At 37.4% G+C, this 20,682-nt stretch overlaps 1 protein-coding gene across 4 annotated transcripts in view; it reads left to right on the forward strand.

Moving 5' to 3' along the window:
- The window catches only part of LOC126416717 (carotenoid isomerooxygenase), a 363,622-nt gene extending 346,204 nt beyond the window's left edge, over positions 1–17,418 (forward strand). For all 4 annotated transcript variants that reach the window (XM_050084528.1, XM_050084526.1, XM_050084529.1 and 1 more), the window contains 2 exons: positions 10,016–10,114; positions 17,184–17,418. In XM_050084528.1, coding sequence (XP_049940485.1) covers positions 10,016–10,114; positions 17,184–17,360 — 276 coding nt within the window. In that variant the 3' untranslated portion in view covers positions 17,361–17,418. The remainder of the gene's footprint in view (positions 1–10,015; positions 10,115–17,183) is intronic.
- The last annotated feature ends 3,264 nt before the right edge of the window (positions 17,419–20,682 follow it).

Genomic DNA, 20,682 nt, shown 5'->3' on the forward strand with positions numbered 1-20,682 from the left:
CAATCCACCTAATTTTCAACATTCGTCTATAGCAACACATCTCAAATGCTTCGATTCTCTTCTGTTCCGGTTTTCCCACAGTCCATGTTTCACTACCATACAATGCTGTACTCCAGACATATGCCCTCAGAAATTTCTTCCTCAAATTAAGGCCAGTATTTGATATTAGTAGACTTCTCTTGGCCAGAAATGCCTTTTTTGCCATAGCGAGTCTGCTTTTGATGTCCTCCTTGCTCCGTCTGTCATTGGTTATTTTACTGCCTAGGTAGCAGAATTCCTTAACTTCATTGACTTCATGACCATCAATCCTGATGTTAAGTTTCTCGCTGTTCCCATTTCTACTACTTCTCATTACCTTCGTCTTTCTCCGATTTACTCTCAGACCATACTGTGTACTCATTAGACTGTTCATTCTGTTCAGCAGATCATTTAATTCTTCTTCACTTTCACTCAGGATAGCAATGTCATCAGCGAATTGTATCATTGATATCCTTTCACCTTGTATTTTAATTCCACTCCTGAACCTTTCTTTTATTTCCATCATTGCTTCCTCGATGTACAGATTGAAGAGTAGGGGCGAAAGGCTACAGCCTTGTATTACACCCTTCTTAATACGAGCACTTCGTTCTTGATCGTCCACTCTTATTATTCCCTCTTGGTTGTTGTACATATTGTATATGACCCGTCTCTCCCTATAGCTTATCCCTACTATTTTTAGAATCTCGAACAGCTTGCACCATTTTATATTGTCGAATGCTTTTTCCAGGTTGACAAATCCTATGAAAGTGTGTTGATTTCTCTTTAGCCTTGCTTCCATTATTAGCCGTAACGTCAGAATTGCCTCTCTCGTCCCTTTACTTTTCCTAAAGCCAAACTGATCGTCACCTAGCGCAGTTCTCAATTTTCTTTTCCATTCTTCTGTATATTATTCTTGTAAGTAGCTTCGATGCATGAGCTGTTAAGCTGATTGTGCGATAATTCTCGCACTTACCAGCTCTTGCTGTCTTCGGAATTTTGTGGATGATGCTTTTCCAAAAGTCAGATGGTATGTCACCAGACTCATATATTCTACACACCAACGTGAATAGTCATTTTGTTGCCACTTCCCCCAATGATTTTAGAAATTCTGATGGAATGTTATCTATCCCTTCTGCCTTTTTTGACTGTAAGTCCTCCAAAGCTCTTTTAAATTCCGATTCTAATACTGGATCCCCTATCTCTTCTAAACAGACTCCTGTTTCTTCTTCTATCACATCAGACAAATCTTCACCCTCATAGAGGCTTTCCATGTATTCTTTCCACCTATCTGCTCTCTCCTCTGCATTTAACAGTGGAATTCCCGTTGCACTCTTAATGTTACCACCATTGCTTTTAATGTCACCAAAAGTTGTTTTGACTTTCCTGTATGCTGAGTCTGTCCTTCCGACAATCATATCTTTTTCAATGTCTTCACATTTTTCCTGCAGCCATTTCGTCTTAGCTTCCCTGCACTTCCTATTTATTTCATTCCTCAGCGACTTGTATTTCTGTATTCCTGATTTTCCTGGAACATGTTTGTACTTCCTCCTTTCATCAATCAACTGAAGTATTTCTTCTGTTACCCATGGTTTCTTTGCAGCTACCTTCTTTGTATCTATGTTTTCCTTCAAAATTTCTGTGATGGCCCTTTTTAGAGATGTCCATTCCTCTTCAACTGTACTGCCTACTGCGCTATTCCTTACTGCTGTATCTATAGCGTTAGAGAACTTCAAACATATCTCGTCATTCCTTAGTACTTCCGTGTCCCACTTCTTTGCGTATTGATTCTTCCTGGCTAATGTCTTGAACTTCAGCCTACTCTTCATCACTACTATATTGTGATCTGAGTCTATAGCTGCTCCTGGGTATGCCTTACAATCCAGTATCTGATTTCGGAATCTCTGTCTGACCATGATGTAATCTAATTGAAATCTTCCCGTATCTCCCGGCCTTTTCCAGCTATACCTCCTCCTCTTGTGATTCTTGAACAGGGTATTCGCTATTACTAGCTGAAACTTGTTACAGAACTCAATTAGTCTTTCTCCTCTTTCATTCCTTGTCCCAAGCCCATATTCTCCTCTAACCTTTTCTTCTACTCCTTCTCCTACAACTGCATTCCAGTCGCCCATGACTATCAGATTTTCGTCCCCCTTTACATACTGCATTACCCTTTCAATATCCTAATACACTTTCTCTATCTGTTGCAATGTCGGCATGTATACCTGAACTATCATTGGCGGTGTTGGTCTGCTGTCGATTCTGATTAGAACAACCCGGTCACTGAAATGTTCACAGTAACACACCCTCTGCCCTACCTTCCTATTCATAACGAAACCTACACCTGTTATACCATTTTCTGCTGCTGTTGATATTACCTGATACTCATCTGACCAGAAATCCTTGTCTTCCTTCCACTTCACTTCACTGACCCCTACTATATCTAGATTGAGCCTTTGCATTTCCCTTTTCAGATTTTCTAGTTTCCCTATCACGTTCAAGCTTCTGACATTCCACGCCCCGACTCGTAGAATGTTATCCTTTCATTGATTATTCAATCTTTTTCTCATGGTAACCTCCCCCTTGGCAGTCCCCTCCCGGAGATCCGAATGGGGGACTATTCCGGAATCTTTTGCCAATGGAGAGATCATCATGACACTTCTTGAATTACAGGGCACATGTCCTGTGGATACACGTTACGTGTCTTTAATGCAGTGGTTTCCATTGCCTTCTGCATCCTCATGTCGTTGATCATTGCTGATTCTTCTGCCTTTAGGGGCAATTTCCCACCCCTAGGACAAGAGAGTGCCCTGAACCTCTATCCGCTCCTCTGCCCTCTTTGACAAGGCCGTTGGCAGAATGAGGCTGACTTCTTATGCAGGAAGTCTTCGGCCGCCAATGCTGATTATTTATCAAAATTTAGGCAGTGGTGGAGATTGAACCCAGGACCGAAGACATTTTTGATTATGAATCAAAGCCGCTACCCCTAGACCACGGGTACTTATTTACATTTATGCTACCTAAATTTAAACAAGTATATTAGAAAAAAAGGTGTTATGTTAAAGAAAGCATTCACCTTCTCTGTTCTACTATACAATCATTATTTATCATTATTAGGAGCTTAATATTTATTGGATTACAATATCATTTTTCAAAGGAAATATTTTCTTAAATCTGTAAATATTGAGTCTTATTTACTGTGCATTACTACTTGGCAGCTAACAAAATTTTTCAATTACTCAATTTAGAAATGACTAATGAGGCATGGTTTTAATATTCTTTGGAATTGGCAGGGATTCCCAATTGCTTATGTTAGATGGAAGCTTGTTGCAGACCTTCCCACCACAGTACAGAATTCCATTCTGATTCATGGATAAGGAGGAAAATTATTTGTTGTTGTTCCTTGGATCTGCATACCATCAAAGTTTTTAATCTACATTCCATTTGCCCTTCACCAAAGGACTTCAAAGAGTAGTTGAACAGATTAGATTAGATTAATACTTGTTCCATAGATCATGAATACGACACTTCGTAATGATGTGGAACGTGTCAGGTAAATATTAAGCACTGAACGAGGATTGAACTCAGAACCTATCACTTAGCAGCCATTCACTTTAACCATTACACTAACGCAGTATCTTCAAAAGTGATTATAAAATGAAAATCAACAATGAGGGTAATGGAATGTAGAACAAATTAAATCAGGTGATGCTGATAGAATTAGATTGGGAAATGATACACTGAGAGTGTAGGTGAGTTTAGCTACATGAGTAGCAAAATAACTGATGAGGGCTGAAGCAGAGAGGATATAAAATGCTGACTGGGTAAAGCAAAAAATCATTTTTCAAAAACAGGAAATTGTTAACATCTAATATAAATTTACAAGGGCATTCTGAAAAGCAATACCTTTGAACATTTTATGTGAAAATTCTTAAAGTTTTTCAAATAATACGAATTTTATTAATATTCTACATCTTTGCTCTTCATGTTCAGATACTTATTTGTCAACATAGTTACCCTGGTGACAAATATGTTTCTCCAAACAAGAGACTAGTTTGTTGATACCATTATTGAGAATGTTTCACTTGGTTGACAGAGCCACATCCTCATTTCTGCTTGTACTGCTTCATTACTACCAAAGTGAAGTCCTTAAGGTAAGGGTGTTTGGAAACGTGTGAAAATTGGGTTGGTCAAGTTAGGACTGTATAGAGGATGTCCCAAGGCATTGGGTTGTTGTAGATGTCGCAGCACTCTTGTGTGGTCTGGCACTGTTACACTGAATAAGAGGATTCTCCATGTGTGAATGACTTATTCTGTTGTTGGAAACCTGATTACAGCATGCTGTTTCTCACGCGTCAACACGTAACGTTACACGCTCCAGTTCAGAGCCCTCTAGTAGCAGATGTTTGCGTCTTTCATCTGCAAAGAGGGAAAGTTGACTGGATTATATACATGTAACATCTCAACTGATATTGAGAACAGTGTGAAAAATTCAGAGGCATTACTTTTCAGCATGCCCTCATAAGTGTTTGGAAGTCTTTTTTGAAGATACGTGTCTGGCATGTAGTCTTGTATGTGGACAATAAGCAATTCAGAAAACAAAAGAATAAAAGCTTTGGAAATGTGGTGCTACAGAAGAATTCTGAAGATTAGATGAGTAGATTGAGTGACTAATGAGGAGGTACTGAATCAAACTGATGAAAAAAAAAAAATGTGGCAAAATTTGACAAAAAAAAAGCAATTATCTGTTAGAACACATTCTGAGACATCAAGGAATAATTAATCTGGTAATGGAGGGATTATAATTGCAGATGTAGACAATAATTTTGTCTTTGAAAATCCAGTATGGTGTGAAGGCATCACACACTTTAGTTAGAGCCTTTGACTATAAAGACTATAAGTAAAGATGCCCTCGGTATTTTCTTGGAATATCTCTCTGAATGACTGTGTGTAGCAAGTTGCTAGCTAAACATGTTTAATGAGAAACATACAGGGTGAACATTAACAAACTCCACAAACTGCAGGGATGGTTTCCTGAATGTAAACAAATGCAAAAAGGTCCTGTGTCTGGAAATGCATCATTGCCATGGTAGATGGCATGGTGAATGACCATTCCTCTGACCATGTGCAGTATGTTCCCTGTGTGTTGCAGCCTGCATGAGTGACACAGCATACTGTAAGCAGCTGAATGATCCAGTATTCATGTTGGGAACAAGCTGTGGTGATGTTTGTGTACGGCCAAGCAGACAGAAATGCTGAAGAGGCAGAACAGCTAAATGCCTATACCAAAACAAGTACCCTCACAGACAAGAACCACATCACACAATATTTCAAGCCCTTTTTGGGCATTTTTGTGGTCATGGGTCCTTTCAGACAGACAGACAGACAGACAGACAGACAGACAGACGTGCAGGGAGGCAGCAGACTGCGTGTACACCAGATTTGGAGCTTGCACTAGGGTTCTTCTCAATATCTTTCCAAACACAGTCCTACATATCTGGTGTGCACACAGCTTCCCACTTTCCTGCACATTCATCTGCCTGGAAGGATCCATGATCACACAAATGCCCAAAAAGGGCATAAATGTTGTATAAAGTGGCTGGTGACCATGAGAGTACTTATTTTGGTATAGCCATGCTGCCTCTCGACTGTTTCCATCTGCTTGGGTGTGCACAAACACCATCTCAGCTTGCTCCTGAAGTGAATACTGGACCATTCTGCTACTTACAATACACTGCTTCAATCACAAAGCCTACAAAGCACAAGGAACACACAGCATATGGTTAGAGGAACTGTTATTTGTTGGTGCCATCTACTATGGCAATGATAAATCTCCAGACAAATATTCATAGGACCTTTTTTCCTCCATTTCCAGTCTGGAAACTGTCCTGCTGTTTGTCAGTTCTATTAATTTTCATCCTGTATTAGGTGAAAATGCTGGTGCCACAAGCAGTGGTAACAGCCATTCACTGAAAAAGGCTTGCTCATTTCTCACCACATGTAGCTGAGCATTGCCCTGCTTAAATATAGTGTCTATAGAGTCTGGAGTTTCCTTCATTAAAACCTTTCTAACACAGCTATTTCTGTTCAGACTACCTTTTATATGTAGAGATGAGGTCATGTCTCATCAAATGGTAGGTTTAACTGGTGTCACATGTTTAGAGATGAAAGGCAGGTGTGGAGGATGAAGGTTGAAGTGGGCACCCCTCCAGATCCATGATTTAAAACAACATTGGTAGAGCACAGGACTAGGTGTTCACAGATAGGGGCATAACGGTGTCAAAAGAAACATCAAAACTGTGCAATGGCCATCCTCAGGCCCATCACATGCTCCATGACATGACATGTTGGTTTACTGGAAACTGATGGATGCCAAAACATCTGACCCTGGGTCACAAGAGTGCAAGGATGGCAATCAGCCTCAACCACTTGATGTGGTACACAGGATAGGTAAATGAGTTCCTGTTCAGAATCGTAACAGGTGATGAGACATAGGAGCAGAATCCAAGGCTGCCTCAGCCTCAGTGACAAGGAAGCATCCTGATTCACCAATGAGGAAAAACTACAGATTGTCACCCTCCACAGGAAATGTTTTGGCTGCAATGTTCTGGGATCCAAAGTGTGTGATTCTCCTCGATTTCCTCCAGCCAGGGACCATCAATGTTGCATGCAACTGTGATGCCTGTACTAAGCTTAGGTCTGCCTTTCAGTGAAAGAGACCAGGAATCATGAGTGTAGGTATTGTGCTCTTGGATGACAATGCCAAAGCACACACAGCAAGGCTTGCACAGGATCAAATTTGTTGCTTCAGATAAGACTGAATCACCTGGCCTACAATCTCAGTCTTGCCCAATCAGCCTTTCACCTGCTCCATTGAAAGCCATGCTCTCAGGACGTCACTTCCAAACCAATGCTGACATGGAGCAATCTGTGTAACATTTCTTTGCATTGCAAGGCATCAAGTTTCAGCAGAGTGGTTTCTTCAAACTGATAGTATGCTACAACAAATGTATCAATGTTGATAGTAACTATATCAAACCATGGTGCAAGGTGTGTAGTCGTGATGTCATGGTGTTTTCGTTTTTGTTAATAAAGTTTCTGATAATGAGACTTACTTTCAGGATATCCCTCGTAGAACACACTGATGTGTGATTGGTCTAAAAATATCAGACAATGGAAAGTACAGGTTGGAATATCAACTATATTATGAAAAGGATAGATTGCTACTCACCATAAGGATGACACATTGAGTTGCAGATAGGCACAACAAAAAGGCTCTTGCACACTGAACTTTCAGCCAAAACTGTCTTCAGACTGCAGCGAATGAAGATAGCAGTCATGTGTGCTTTCTTGTGTGTGTGTGTGTGTGTGTGTGTGTGTGTAAATATATCTAAAAAACAAAGATGATGTGACTTACCAAATGAAAGTGCTGGCAGGTCGACAGACACACAAACACAAACATACACACAAAATTCAAGCTTTCGCAACAAACTGTTGCGTCATCAGGAAAGAGGGAAGGAGAGGGAAAGACGAAAGGATGTGGGTTTTAAGGGAGAGGGTAAGGAGTCATTCCAATCCCGGGAGCCGAAGGACTTACCTTAGGGGGAAAAAAGGACGGGTATGCGCGCGCGCGCACACACACACACACACACACACACACACACACACACACACACACACACACCAGGTGTGTGGCTTAGTGTGTAACGGTCTCTTCGTTCTGCCTATCTATAATATTGTTGGTCTAAAAATATTAATTTTGTCAATGGCACACCAACAACATTTTTCAAGAGCCCATAGCAATATAAGGAATATGGAAGTTAGCATAATAGAATGCATGCCACCAATGCAGCCTGTAGCATATTACATCCACCAGCTAGTGCAACTACATTTGTTGCAATTCTGTAGCATCAAGTAACACTGTAATCAATGTTGTATAGTCCTGTGTGAATAAGAATTCAGAATATGAAAAACCCATTTCCTGGCCATTCTTCCCTAAGCAAACTCAGCTGAGAAACAGATGATGTTCAGTTGAAACCAGTGGCAACTACATTTTCAATGAATTTGTTCTTGCAGTAGCTGAAAAAACAGGGACAAAAAACTGTCCATCGAAAGCAGACCCTGTAGACTATGCAAACCCTGTAGACTCACTTAGACAGATATTTTCATACTCGACCAGGAGACATCACATTTGCTAAATCAGTTACTGAAACAAGTTTGTTTGTGTGACCATCATTTGCAGCAAGCACAGAAGTACTCGTTTTGTGAATAAAAAATGCTTTTTCTTGCAGCAGAGAATTTTATTTCTTCCAGATGTGTTTCTCCTTTAACTTTAAGCCATCATCAGTGGAAATTGGAATGATACAGTTTTGTTTTAATTTGCAATATATGTAGATTATAAAACAGTTTACATATTGTTTTTTATGTAAATAAGTGATTACTTACAGTTTTTTGTGTTTTTGGTTGATCAGATGAGAGTAAACACCTATGCTCACCAAAAAACTCGAAGTATTGTAAGTAATCCTTTATTTACATAAAAATCTATTTCCTAATCTAGAAAACTATATCACTCTAGATTCCACTTATGAGGTGTTAAAGTAAAAGGTGAAACACATCTGGAAGAAATAAAATACACTGAAGCAAAAAAGGCAGTTTTTATTTAGAAAACAATCACTAAAAGATTCGCAGAAATCATTAGGTCACTAAAAAGTAGTAATTTTTCTGGTTATGATGAGTTTTCAAAAAAAGTAATAAATTTTTTTGTTGACTTGGTAGTGCCTTCCTTGAGTTACCTTTGTAATCAGTCACTGAGTAAAAGTGGAGAAATACAAGTCTCATTTAATTAGAAGCCCATCTCCCTCCTCCTCATGTTATCAAAACTATTTGAGAATGTAGTTTGTAACAGAATACTAAACTATTTTTCTGAAAATGACATTGTAACAGTAGCACAGAGCACTTGTATGGAGAAATCAATATATGATATCACAAATGCAGTACTGGCAGACCTAAACAAGACAAATAGATCATGGGCAACTTTTATGATCTTGCCAAATTCTGCTGGGGAAGCTAAAAGAGTACAACATTACTCTTGCTTAACAGAAAACTGAGTGCCAATTTAACAACAATATTACAAGAATAAGAATACATTATGAGCGAAGAAACTTTGAATATGATGTCTTGCAAATTTTGGAGCTTAATCTATTTCTATTCATGACCTTTATAGTTAACTTGCCTGGTATATCAGTGATGTTTGCTAATGATTTAAGTAAGCTGATAAGAAGCCCAATCATCTTCATACCAGATACAGCCAGGATAATAATGGAATAGGTTTAGAGATGATTCACAGCAAACAGTTTGATGCTTAATCTTACACAGGCACTTGTTATGCAATTACAAACAAATAAAAATAAATTACAGATACTGTAAGTAGAGATAAATATGAAAATTTTTGTGGCCTTAATATGAATTTTTCTACCATGTCACCATTCAGTTAACCACTGACAGTTTGAGGTGTGGGGCAGGGGGGAGGAGTTATTGTTAATTGATTTATATCCTTCAACAACTTTTCTTGTTTTTTTTTTTTTTTTAAATGGTTCCTGATGACTTGTTAGTGTCTTTAGTTTTCACAAACATTTCATATTCACTAGGCTATGTATTAATGTGGATATCGTCTACACAGTGTAGCTGTACTGCCTCCAGAGGTCATCTTTGCAGTTCAAAATATCTTTGTGACAACTTACTTATTTTGTAACAGTGGGCAGAAATGTATCAAGTATGTATGCACATTTTTAATTGTCATTGAGGAAAGCCACATTTTTAATATCATTCAGGAGAGTTGGATTTCAGGTCTACACACATTTTGTCCAGCAGATGACATTAGATATTGAGTTTTTTACACATTACCTTTATATATAAAACTATTTTAATTCATTATCACATATGGCATTGTCTTTCAGCTGCATGAATTTTACTGACAGATGTTTTATTATATTACTTACAGCTAATTAAGACTGATGCAGAGACACGTCAGACACAAATCTGGTTTGAGAAAAATGTTTTTCCAAGTGAACCAATATTTGTTCGGGATCCAAATGGAACAGTAAGTACAAGACTATTATGACAGAATAAATGATTATTTTATCAATATTAGGTGCCCTGTCAATGAAAATCTATAAGTAGTTTTCTTACATTAATCTCCTTTTTTACTGAAAAATTTAAAATTAACTGAGCTGTAGACTGGCACAAATGTGCAGTGCTTATACAACTTTATGACATATCAGAGATGATTAAATTTACTATTGGTAGCTGTGTGCTAAATTCTCTACATATATGGACTGTAAATGGCATTTCAGCTGGGAGTTTCATTGAGTAAGAAATTCATCACGAATTATGCAAATAGAACCAAAGTACATGCCCTTAGCTTGCATGGGTTGTTCACCAACTAATTCCTTTGGCTCTGCACATCTTCCCTGAGTTCAGGATAAACTAAGATATAATGTGACTAAACTAAGCTTACCTTCATTTACAGTAGGTAATAAAAATTATGTCTCTCTGTGACAAGAATAGACTGACACCTGTACACGTTGCCTACAGTCATCAAAAGTCAACAGTCGAAATTATTGAAATCACAAGCCAAAAACTGTCTTCTAATCATCAACTGTTTGTATAATCACTTGGATTTAGACCTGGGAAATGAGGAGGCCTATCAACTATCCCATCAAAAACACCTTGTTATACTATCATACTACAATGGCAGTGTGTGCTCTTACATTTTCCTGCATGAAATAATTCTGTCTTTTCATTAATTGTTAATTCTGTGAAAAAGACTGCAATATATTGTACCCAAAACTATGAGAAGTTACAATTCGGTGGAACGAGATTGCTCCAATAATTTGTGTTTCACTGACTGCACACCACACTCCTGTTTTCGCATCACACAGAAGCTCTTGATTTAGCTGATGAGGATGTTCAGAAACTCACTGTTGACTGTGAGTTTATGTATTCCATTAAATACAGCCATGCTTCACCAGAAAAAAAAATAACTTTTCAGGATCAACATGTTTGTCATTCTTTCACATCTCCATATCAATCAACACTACCTGCAGTAAGCACATATGACATTCTGCAGCTTATTGATAACCTCAGAAACAAGAAATCAGTAGGATTAGATGTAATTTCTCCATATCATTTGAAGAAATGTAAACATGAACTAATGAAACCACTAGTTCATCTAATAAACTGTGTTCTTGAAGGCAGTGTGTTCCCTGACAAGTTGAAACTATCTGTAGTGAAACCAATGCACAAAAAAGGGGAAACAAAACTTGTACAAAACTACAGACCCATTGCCCTCAAAAACTGCAAGGAGTGGTGTCATTGGAAAACTCATGCAATGCTAGAAACATATTTAAAGGGTAGACAACAGTGCATGGAGATTATGTACTCTAATGAAGAAATACTGGAGAGGAGAAGGTCAAGTATAAGAAATATACATTTTGGTGATCCTCAGGGCTCTATTTTATGTTCAGTCCTATTTATATGCTATGTAAATGATTTCCCGAGTTCTCTTGACAATAATCAATTCATCACTATGTATGCAGATGATACATCTGGTGTCTGCTATGCATGCAATGAGCCCAGCCTAGTTGAAGAGATACATAACTTTATTGAAAAGTCAAGAGCTCACTTTGAAAGGGGGAACCTGAAAGTAAACATAGAAAAAATTAATATTATTCATTTTAAACCAAGTGGTCCAAACAGACAAAATACCATGATTGACGAAATTCTACCAAAAACATGTACAGATTGTAAATTCTTCGATTTATGCATAGATGATTGACTTTCATGGCAGTAGCAAGCTGATTATGTCTGTGAAAAAATAACACCCAGTCTACATGTATTAAGAAGATTATCTTCATATCTTAATTCTGAAACCCTAAGGATTGTATACTATGGATTAGTGTATCCATTCTTTTCTTATGGAATAGTACAGTGGGGTGGGACATGCCAAACTGATCTGAAAAGAGTTTTCATACTGCAGAAGCAAGCCTTGAGGATCTCAGAAAAGTAAAACCAGGACTTCTTGCAAACCCATATTCATTAGACACAATATTCTCACAGTTTATGCCATGTATATACTAGAAACTATAATACTAGTGAAAGAAGACACTAAGATTACAAAAAGAAAGATGGATATCAACAACTATGAAACAAGGCATAGAAAAGATTTTCATATGGTTAACAGAAGATTAACTTTAACAGCAAAAAGCCCCTATGTCAAAGGAGCTGTTTTTAATAACTTGTTCCCAAATGAAGTTAAGAAATTGACAGGGAATACTTTTAAAAAGGGAGTCAAGCAGTGGATTATCCAAAAATGCGCTTATAACTTTGTCATTAATTAAAATGTAATAAGAAATAATGCAAACTAAAAAAATTGTAATTGTAAAAACTTTATACTTGTTGAAAATGCACATGCATGTGAAATTATGAGTTATGAGCAACAAATTGAAACTGAAATTGAAACCAGTCTTTCTGCACTGATTCCATACAACTGACTAGCATATACAAATCGCTTTACAGTTATTACTTAAGTCACTCATGGAGGGCTGCATGACAGCAAACTCATTATGATGACATAGAAGAAAGGGCAACACTTGGTCAAGGATGTTGATATACATCCTGCTTCATATCCATGGCAAGCTGAAAGAGAGGGCTCAAACTGAATATATATACATCCTGCTTCATATCCATGGCAAGCTGAAAGAGAGGGCTCAAACTGAATATATATATATAAAAAAAAATCCCAAAACTCAGCTACATCTTTGGCATACTGCAGGTTAAATTCCTCATTGGTCTGTCACTGCACTCGGAGCCTTGCATCATTTGAAAAGAGGCAAAATTTTGACTTGCATGACTACACAACATGTTTCCAGTCTGCTAGTGTCATGTTTTTGTGTTCTTTGGCACACTGAAGATATGCAAGTTAATGTGCAACAGTGAGCAATGGCCTTTTGATAGGTAAACCTGAAATGTCTATTGCATGCAGTTACTTTCATAACATTTTCTTAGAGACTGGTTGAGGTGGATCTGCATTTATAGACAACACCAGTTCCTGTCACATTCAAAACTTATTCTCTTTGATTGGTTCCTGTCGTGTAGGATATTTTTCTACCACAGTTCTTTTGTTTTATTAGATGACTGCAAGTGATACACTATTCCTTGTAGACAAGTTGGACAGTCTGCATTGTCACAAGAACAAATAGGGCAACATCATTTGTGGTGTGATTACGGGCACATCCAGATGTGATAGCTCCTTTTTGTCATTTTTTCACATCTACACATCAACCAATCTTTCAATGCTGATTCCACACAACTAACTAAAATTTACACATTGATTCATTGCCATTACTTAAGCAACTTGTGGAGGCCCACATGACTGCTTGGTACCAATTCTACACAATTTAGAGAGCTCCAGAGCAATCATTGTACTGAAACTTCCTGGCAGATTAAAACTGTGGGCCCGACCGAGACTCGAACTTGGTCGGGCACACAGTTTTAATCTGCCAGGAAGTTTCATATCAGTGCACACTCCGCTGCAGAGTGAAAATCTCATTCTGTAATCATTGTGCTGTTTTAAGTGAGTGACCAATATTTTGTCTGGCATGCTAAATGTGGTATCTGATATAAATTAAATCGTTGGGATGGTGAGTAGATAGCTATTCACCTGTCAAGATGATGATTGTAATTTTAAGTAAAGAAGCAAGAAAAGTGAGAGTTTAATACCTGATGATGAGAGATCATTTACTTGGGGAATGATTTGAGAAGAAAACTGACCATACTTCCATGAAGCTACTGACCCAGATCTCATTGTTCTGATTATGATGATATCATCTGCACAAGTGCCCAGAAGTGAGGCCAATCAAGAAATGGAAGAATATTTCTTGAACAGTGGACTGAAAGCATTGCAAAAGGAGGTTAAGCATGGTAAAGTGGCATCTGGCATAAACCAATGCCCTAAACATGTGTTTTGAAAGTTCAGAAATTAAAGGATATGCTACAAAATAGCAAGGTAGAAAAATCTCTTTGCAATATCAAAACAGCAAATATGGGATATGATTACCACTAACTGTCACATATGTTCGGCAGAAGTTGGCATGCTCTCTACAAAGTGCTTCTAGTACTCTAATGGGAGTTCACTCCACATCTGAGGAAGTACTGCACAGAGGTGTAGAAGTTTCTCTGATGATGGCTAAAAAAAGACAGTCATCATTCTTTTGTGAAAATTACATTTTTCCATTCATCTGTCACCCTGTCCAACCCTGAGACACCACCTGTCAAGACATTGTAACTTTTGTTGCAACTGTAAGCCCTGACACAATTGTTGGCCTTCATCACACCACGAAAGACAGGCATCAGTGCTTATTTTGAGTATCTACTCTTTACTATCTTTCTCTGGACTACAAAGAAAATTCCTTATGTTTTGGAAACATTACTAAAGGCTTTTAATGAAGTTTGCAGTACTTTTAATCCTGCTGAAACTATGGCCTGTGTGTGATCTATTTCAGTGTGTAAAATGATTGTGTCCAATAAAACACTATCAGATGTTTCCTTTGTAGCATTATGTTGTAAACTTCATCACTCTTCTCACAATGAAAAAGCAAGCATTACTGAAAATATTGTAGACCTAATGGTTGACTTTTTTATCATTGACTTACGTACTCATGTCCTATACAAAGGTAGCACAATTTTTGAGGATAACTTGTTGATTGTCATTTATGGTAAATGGTAAGTCCTCGATATTCTCTTTCCGTGTTTCTTTTTTTCAGCAAAATCTAGCAACAGACTGTATCTGCATGATCAACTCCAAATCCTCAAGTACACTTTTCTTACTATGTCACTTTGCCTTGTGTAGGATGTCCATAATTAAAGTCCCAGTTTCAAAATGCTATAGAAAGTGAGCCACTACTCAGAATGATGTCAAATCTGAACAGCATGTTGTTAATGCAGGGGAAAATGTCATTAAACAAAACAGAAATTTAACAAGAATTTTATCAACTGATGGTGCTGCAAGTGTTTTAACATAAATAGGATCAGCTACAAATGAACTGAACTATGATGACTATGGTTTGAGTTGCACACTACACTATCTGTACTATTCAATGTGCATGACTGCAAAATTGTCCCAAGGCCAAAAATTGCTTAAGAAGTAAATTGACATTGGTTTTTCAATTATCCTGGACCCAAAAACTGCATCAAAAGTAAAATGACATTGGTTTTTAATTTTCAGAGGTTGAAAAACTGCATAATAGGTAAAATAACATCAGTTTTTAATTGTCATGAGACTGGTAAAAGACATATTCAACATTCTGTCTACTGTTTTCTGTCACAAGTTGAAATCAGGAAACAACATGTTCCACAACAGATTTCAGAGTCTCAGGGGTAATGTTCAGTGTGTATAGTGCAATGCATGTCTCCAGTTCAGCTGTTTATGTAATTGAAGCACTGAACGCAACATATTTCAGATAACCTGACAGACAGAAGTCATGTGAATTAAAATTGGGTGCCCTAGACAGCCAGGTTGTAGGGGAATATTGGATGTTAATTTTAGAGATTTCCAAAATGCCTCTGGAGCAGCTACTTCACTATCTGTGCGTTGTGTGGAGGAGTGCCATCTTGCATAAAAATGATCTTACACACACATCCATGTTGCTGAAGGGTTGGAATGACGGCGCAAAAAAGATTCCCATAGTGTTTACCAATGATGGTACAGATAACAGGACCCACAGGACTCATCTCCTCAAAAAAATATGGCCCAATGATAAGCAATGCTGTCAACTCGCACCGCACTGTCACCTTTGCAGAGTGAAGTGGTACCGCTAGAAGTGTGTGCAGATTTTCTGTTGCCCTTATTCTTCAATTCTGTGTACTGACATGTCCTTGGAGATGGAAGTGGGTTTCTTCTGTCCACAGAATGTTCCTTGGCCATTCAATGTCCAATTCCATGTGAGCAAGAAATTCCAGACTGAATGTTTGTCTTGCTGGTAGGTCAGCAGGAAGCAACTCATGAACATGGGTGATTTTGTAAGGATAGCAATGTGGGATGTTTCAAAAGATTTTATGCACTGTGCTCACAAGCTTGTCTCCATTGTACAGACAATTTCCCACGTGCCATATTTTTGCACACCACCACTTGACCTCACCTGCAGTGCTGTGGCCACATCCTCAACAGATGTTGGATCAACTGCTTTAGTCCCTCTGCCACATTGCACTTCTAAAGAACTTTACTTTCAAAATTTGTAATCATTTTCTCGAGACCCTTACCAGACATTGGACTGATGCCATTTTTTCATACTCCTGAGTATCCACTACTTCTGCTGGGCTACTGGTGTACAGTCACCATTCTTGTAAAAGTGTTTAACCAGCAAAGCACTTCCTTCAAGGAGAGAGCATGTTGTGTGTCTCAGGCACAGACTGAGGAACAGTCTTGTGCCTCATGTCTGTTGGTGTGCATATCCTGATGCTTACAGTGCCGATCTGTTGGTAAAATTTTTGTTAAATTTTTTTTTTGTTCCATGATGTTTCCCCTATCATCAATACATGCTGTTCAAATTTGATGTTATTCTGACCCAGTGGTTCTCATTCTACAGCGTTTTGAAATTGGAATTTCAATTATGGGCGCCCTGCAAGTCACTCCACTCAATTTCTAGCACCTCACAAGCTGCTCAACATGACTAAATGTGCCATTTAAATCTTAGTACACTTCAGCAGCAAAATTACAGTAATACAAAGTTAATTTATTCCTACTGTAAAACAAGCTTCTGCCCCAATACTAACGTTTAATCTGTCAAAATTACAGCTCAGTGTGAAGTTTTGTGTCTTAGCCACCTTAACATAGGTTTCATTTAGGAAGCAAATGTTATGCTAATTAGGAAGAGTCAAACTTCACCAGCTCAGAAACCAAATTGTTAGTGTTACATGATTATAGATTCAAATACAAAGTAATGAGCAGTATATAAAAATGCTGGCTGAAGTACCAAACATCTTTGTTGCAAATTATTTCTTTCTTTTATAAAACTTGGAAAGTGAAAAAAAAAAAGACTTCTTCAGTTGCAATGAAAACACACTTTGAGAGTTTTAATGTTTAATTCCATGTTATCTGTCATTGTTTCCAGGAGGAAGATGATGGTGTAGTATTATCTGCTATCATTTGGGGAAAAGGAGAGGAGAATAAAGCTGGCTTACTTGTATTAGATGCCAAATCCTGGAAGGAAGTTGGGCGAGCAGTTTTTGAAACACCAGGACCTGTGCCCAAAAGTCTGCATGGCTGGTTTACTGATACAGTGACATGAAGTCTTATTTGTACCTGTTCTGCTTTCTACAAATAAACGTTAAAAATAAATGTTATAATATTTGAGCTTTTTTTCCCTTTAAAGCCAAAAGTGTAATGCATTGTCCGGTCACATTGTGTGACCACTTGTGTTGATCCATTGTGTTTTTTAAAATGACAAGATTGCCCAGTTGCCTCGGTGCCAGTTTTAGACAGCACAATTTTTCCATGCACAGTATACTCTAACCATGGCAGCAGGTGAACAGATTACAAAGTTAGCTGTTTCAAAAATACTTTCACCCTTGGCCTGAAATTTAATGATGCTCTTTTGAATGTCAGATAAATCACTCTGTTTCCACATTATGACAATGACAGCACTGTTTCCTGTGTCCTCCAAACATGCTTTATATGCTCTTTACTGCTAGTGTTGCCACCTGCCATCTGTGAGTGGTTATTGAACATTGACATCAAATATGGATGGTGGTGACATTAATGTGACAGGAACGTGTAATATGCTACTAAACATCTTAAAACTTCTTATTTACAGCTGAGTCTTTCACTAAATTGTCATGATATTCTGCATTACTTATACATTCCAAACAAAAATGAAAACCTTGTGGTGTATTTTACTTTCTATTGTCAAAGAAATGAGCTGCAGAAAAAGGTTCACAGAAGTGCACCAAATTAATGATTAATATATTACCAACTAAATGAAAGAGAAAAAAAGGGAGGCATTATTTTCTGACCGACCCTCATATTGTGTCAAGTTCCACCTAAGTCTTGTAGTGGTGGGAACCACACATTCAGCTGAAGCACCATACAACTCAAGTATAAACTGGTCAAGGTAAACAACAGTGATGTCTGTAGAGGCAAAGTCAGATAATAGGAATTAAGAGTTAACCATTTGACAGGCAGCTTTATATTTACCTGCTGCGGAGGTTCACATGATGGGTCAGTGAAATCAGCTGCTTTCTCGCTAGAAACTTACACTTGTCAACACATCTGTATTTTCAGTTTCCATTTTGGGTGGAGTTACTAAAAACAGAATTTGTTCATTCATTTATTTACACATGCATCACATTCCATAACTCTCTTCATGAAGCAAAGGCTTCAGGGGTGTAGAACAAGTCAGTTTACACACCATCAATCAGAAATGTAGCTACTGTGTACGTACAAAAAATTATGACTACATCTAATCTGTTCACACTTGAAAAGGGGGTATAAGATGTACCTAGACAAATTAAAGCAAGTGATGCTTAGCAAATAAGATTTGAAAATGATACATGAAAAGCAGTAAATGAGTTTTGCTTTTTGGGCAGTTAAAAGTAAAGATGGTATAAAATGTACACTGGCAATGGCAAGAAAAACATTTCTGAAGAAGAGAAATTTGTTAATGTGAAAAATAGATTTAAGTAAAATTTATTTCAGTAAAACAGTCTCAATCACATGTGAGTTGTACACATTTCACACTGTGACTGGTTTCAGCCTCATGGACCATTTTTTACTCTGTAAATGAAGAGAATTACATATTGTAGGTTATCAAGGAATGAATACAATCACAGAAGTAAAATAAATGGCAGTTCAGTAACTCATGGCTTCATAGTGAAAGCTCCACCCACCACCTCCTTCATGAAATCGCCAACAGCCAGTAGTGGAGAGCTGTTATTATACTCTGCACAAATTGTTTGTAAATGTATAATTTTATAAGCTAAAATCATGGAATAAAGCAATTATCTATCTTATGAATATAGTACACTTCATTGACTTCTGCTGTCACCAAGGATATACCAGCCATTTATTTTATGTTATTTTACTTCTGTGATAGTATTCATTTCTTGACAGCCTATGATATGTAATGGTAATTTCCAAGAATGATTGCCTATAGGAACACACAGGCTCCTAACTATTTATATCAAACATGCAACGGTATAAATACAGGTACAGGAATAGGTAGAGTTTGTCCTTTTCTCTTGGATACCCGTTTCTTTTTATTGATGATTTGACGGATTTCGCCAAGTGACAGATGGATTGTCTGATGACACACATTCAACTGAATGTTTCACAAATTCATGTCTAAAAACTTCTTCCTTTAAGGTACTGTATGACTTAATGTCCTTTGGCACTTTTGTGCCTGGTATTATTAAGTGCTTTATGAGAGAGATTGAAGTCTTCTTCCCCCTTGAATAAACTCAAATTATAAAGCACTTGTGGGATTCTCTTTCAGTGTTGGCAAATACCCAAACATGTCCAACTTCTTTTCTCGAGGGTTATCCTCTCAGATATTTCCTAGCAGCTACATGCAATTCATCTATTTCAACAATCCTATTGTGTCCATGGACTGGAACATTCTCCTTAATGTCTATGAAGAAACAGAATCCTCAGCAGAAACTGTAATAGTTGTACATGGTGTTCATGGACAATTTTGTTTCAGAAGCTGTTGCTTGTAGCATATAGTCTCTTATCCAACAAGAAACTAAAATGTTGCTCTTCTCAATGGATAACTTGGAACTGTCAAATCATATGTTCCTTCTTATAGATATTCTCTTGTGACAGTGGATGTAGTACAATGTCGAAGTACAATCGGCATCCATATCTTTCTCGTGAAGTTTCATGGAACTGAGTTCATTATGTTCTACATAATTCCTGCTATCCTCATTTGGAAGCAATTCAAAGTCCCAACAAAATTTCAAACAACTTTCCACACTATATAACCAAGGAATTAAATTTTCACTTGTGGGAGTATTGGCAATAAAAGCTGCAACACTTTCATTCATTGCTATTCACAAGGGAAAACAATAAACTAAGTTCCCCTGGCAAGACACTAAACAGTCACCATAATTCATGCCACAAGAGTCACGTGGTTGACAACAGTTGCTATTTCCTTATATTGATTTGATTTGATTTGATTTATTTCGTGTTCCATAGGTCAACTGTGTTGAATACACAAGGACGTGGAATGAGTCAGTTTTTTACAAATACAGACCTGATAATCTTATAGCATATACAGAAATTTGAGTACATAATTATTTAAAAACTTATACAGTAAATTCTTTGGGCAGCAATATAGAAAAAGAAAATACATATTTTCTTAGAATTATTAAAACACTACAGAAAACAGATACGGAGCACACACAGATACAGATCTCAGGTTAAATAAAATTCGTAGTGGCATTATGTCAACTTATATTATATAATATTAAAATATTACAATTTATTTAGTTAAAAATTCATCTAGACTGTAAAAAGCTTTTTCTAGCAGAAATATTTTTAGTGCTTTCTTAAACTCGTTATTGTTATGAATCTTTGTCTTTATTTCAGGAGGAAGAGCATTGAAGAGTTTTGCT

The sequence above is a fragment of the Schistocerca serialis genome, chromosome 8 (assembly GCF_023864345.2).
Source record: "Schistocerca serialis cubense isolate TAMUIC-IGC-003099 chromosome 8, iqSchSeri2.2, whole genome shotgun sequence".
Classification (NCBI taxonomy): domain Eukaryota; kingdom Metazoa; phylum Arthropoda; class Insecta; order Orthoptera; family Acrididae; genus Schistocerca; species Schistocerca serialis.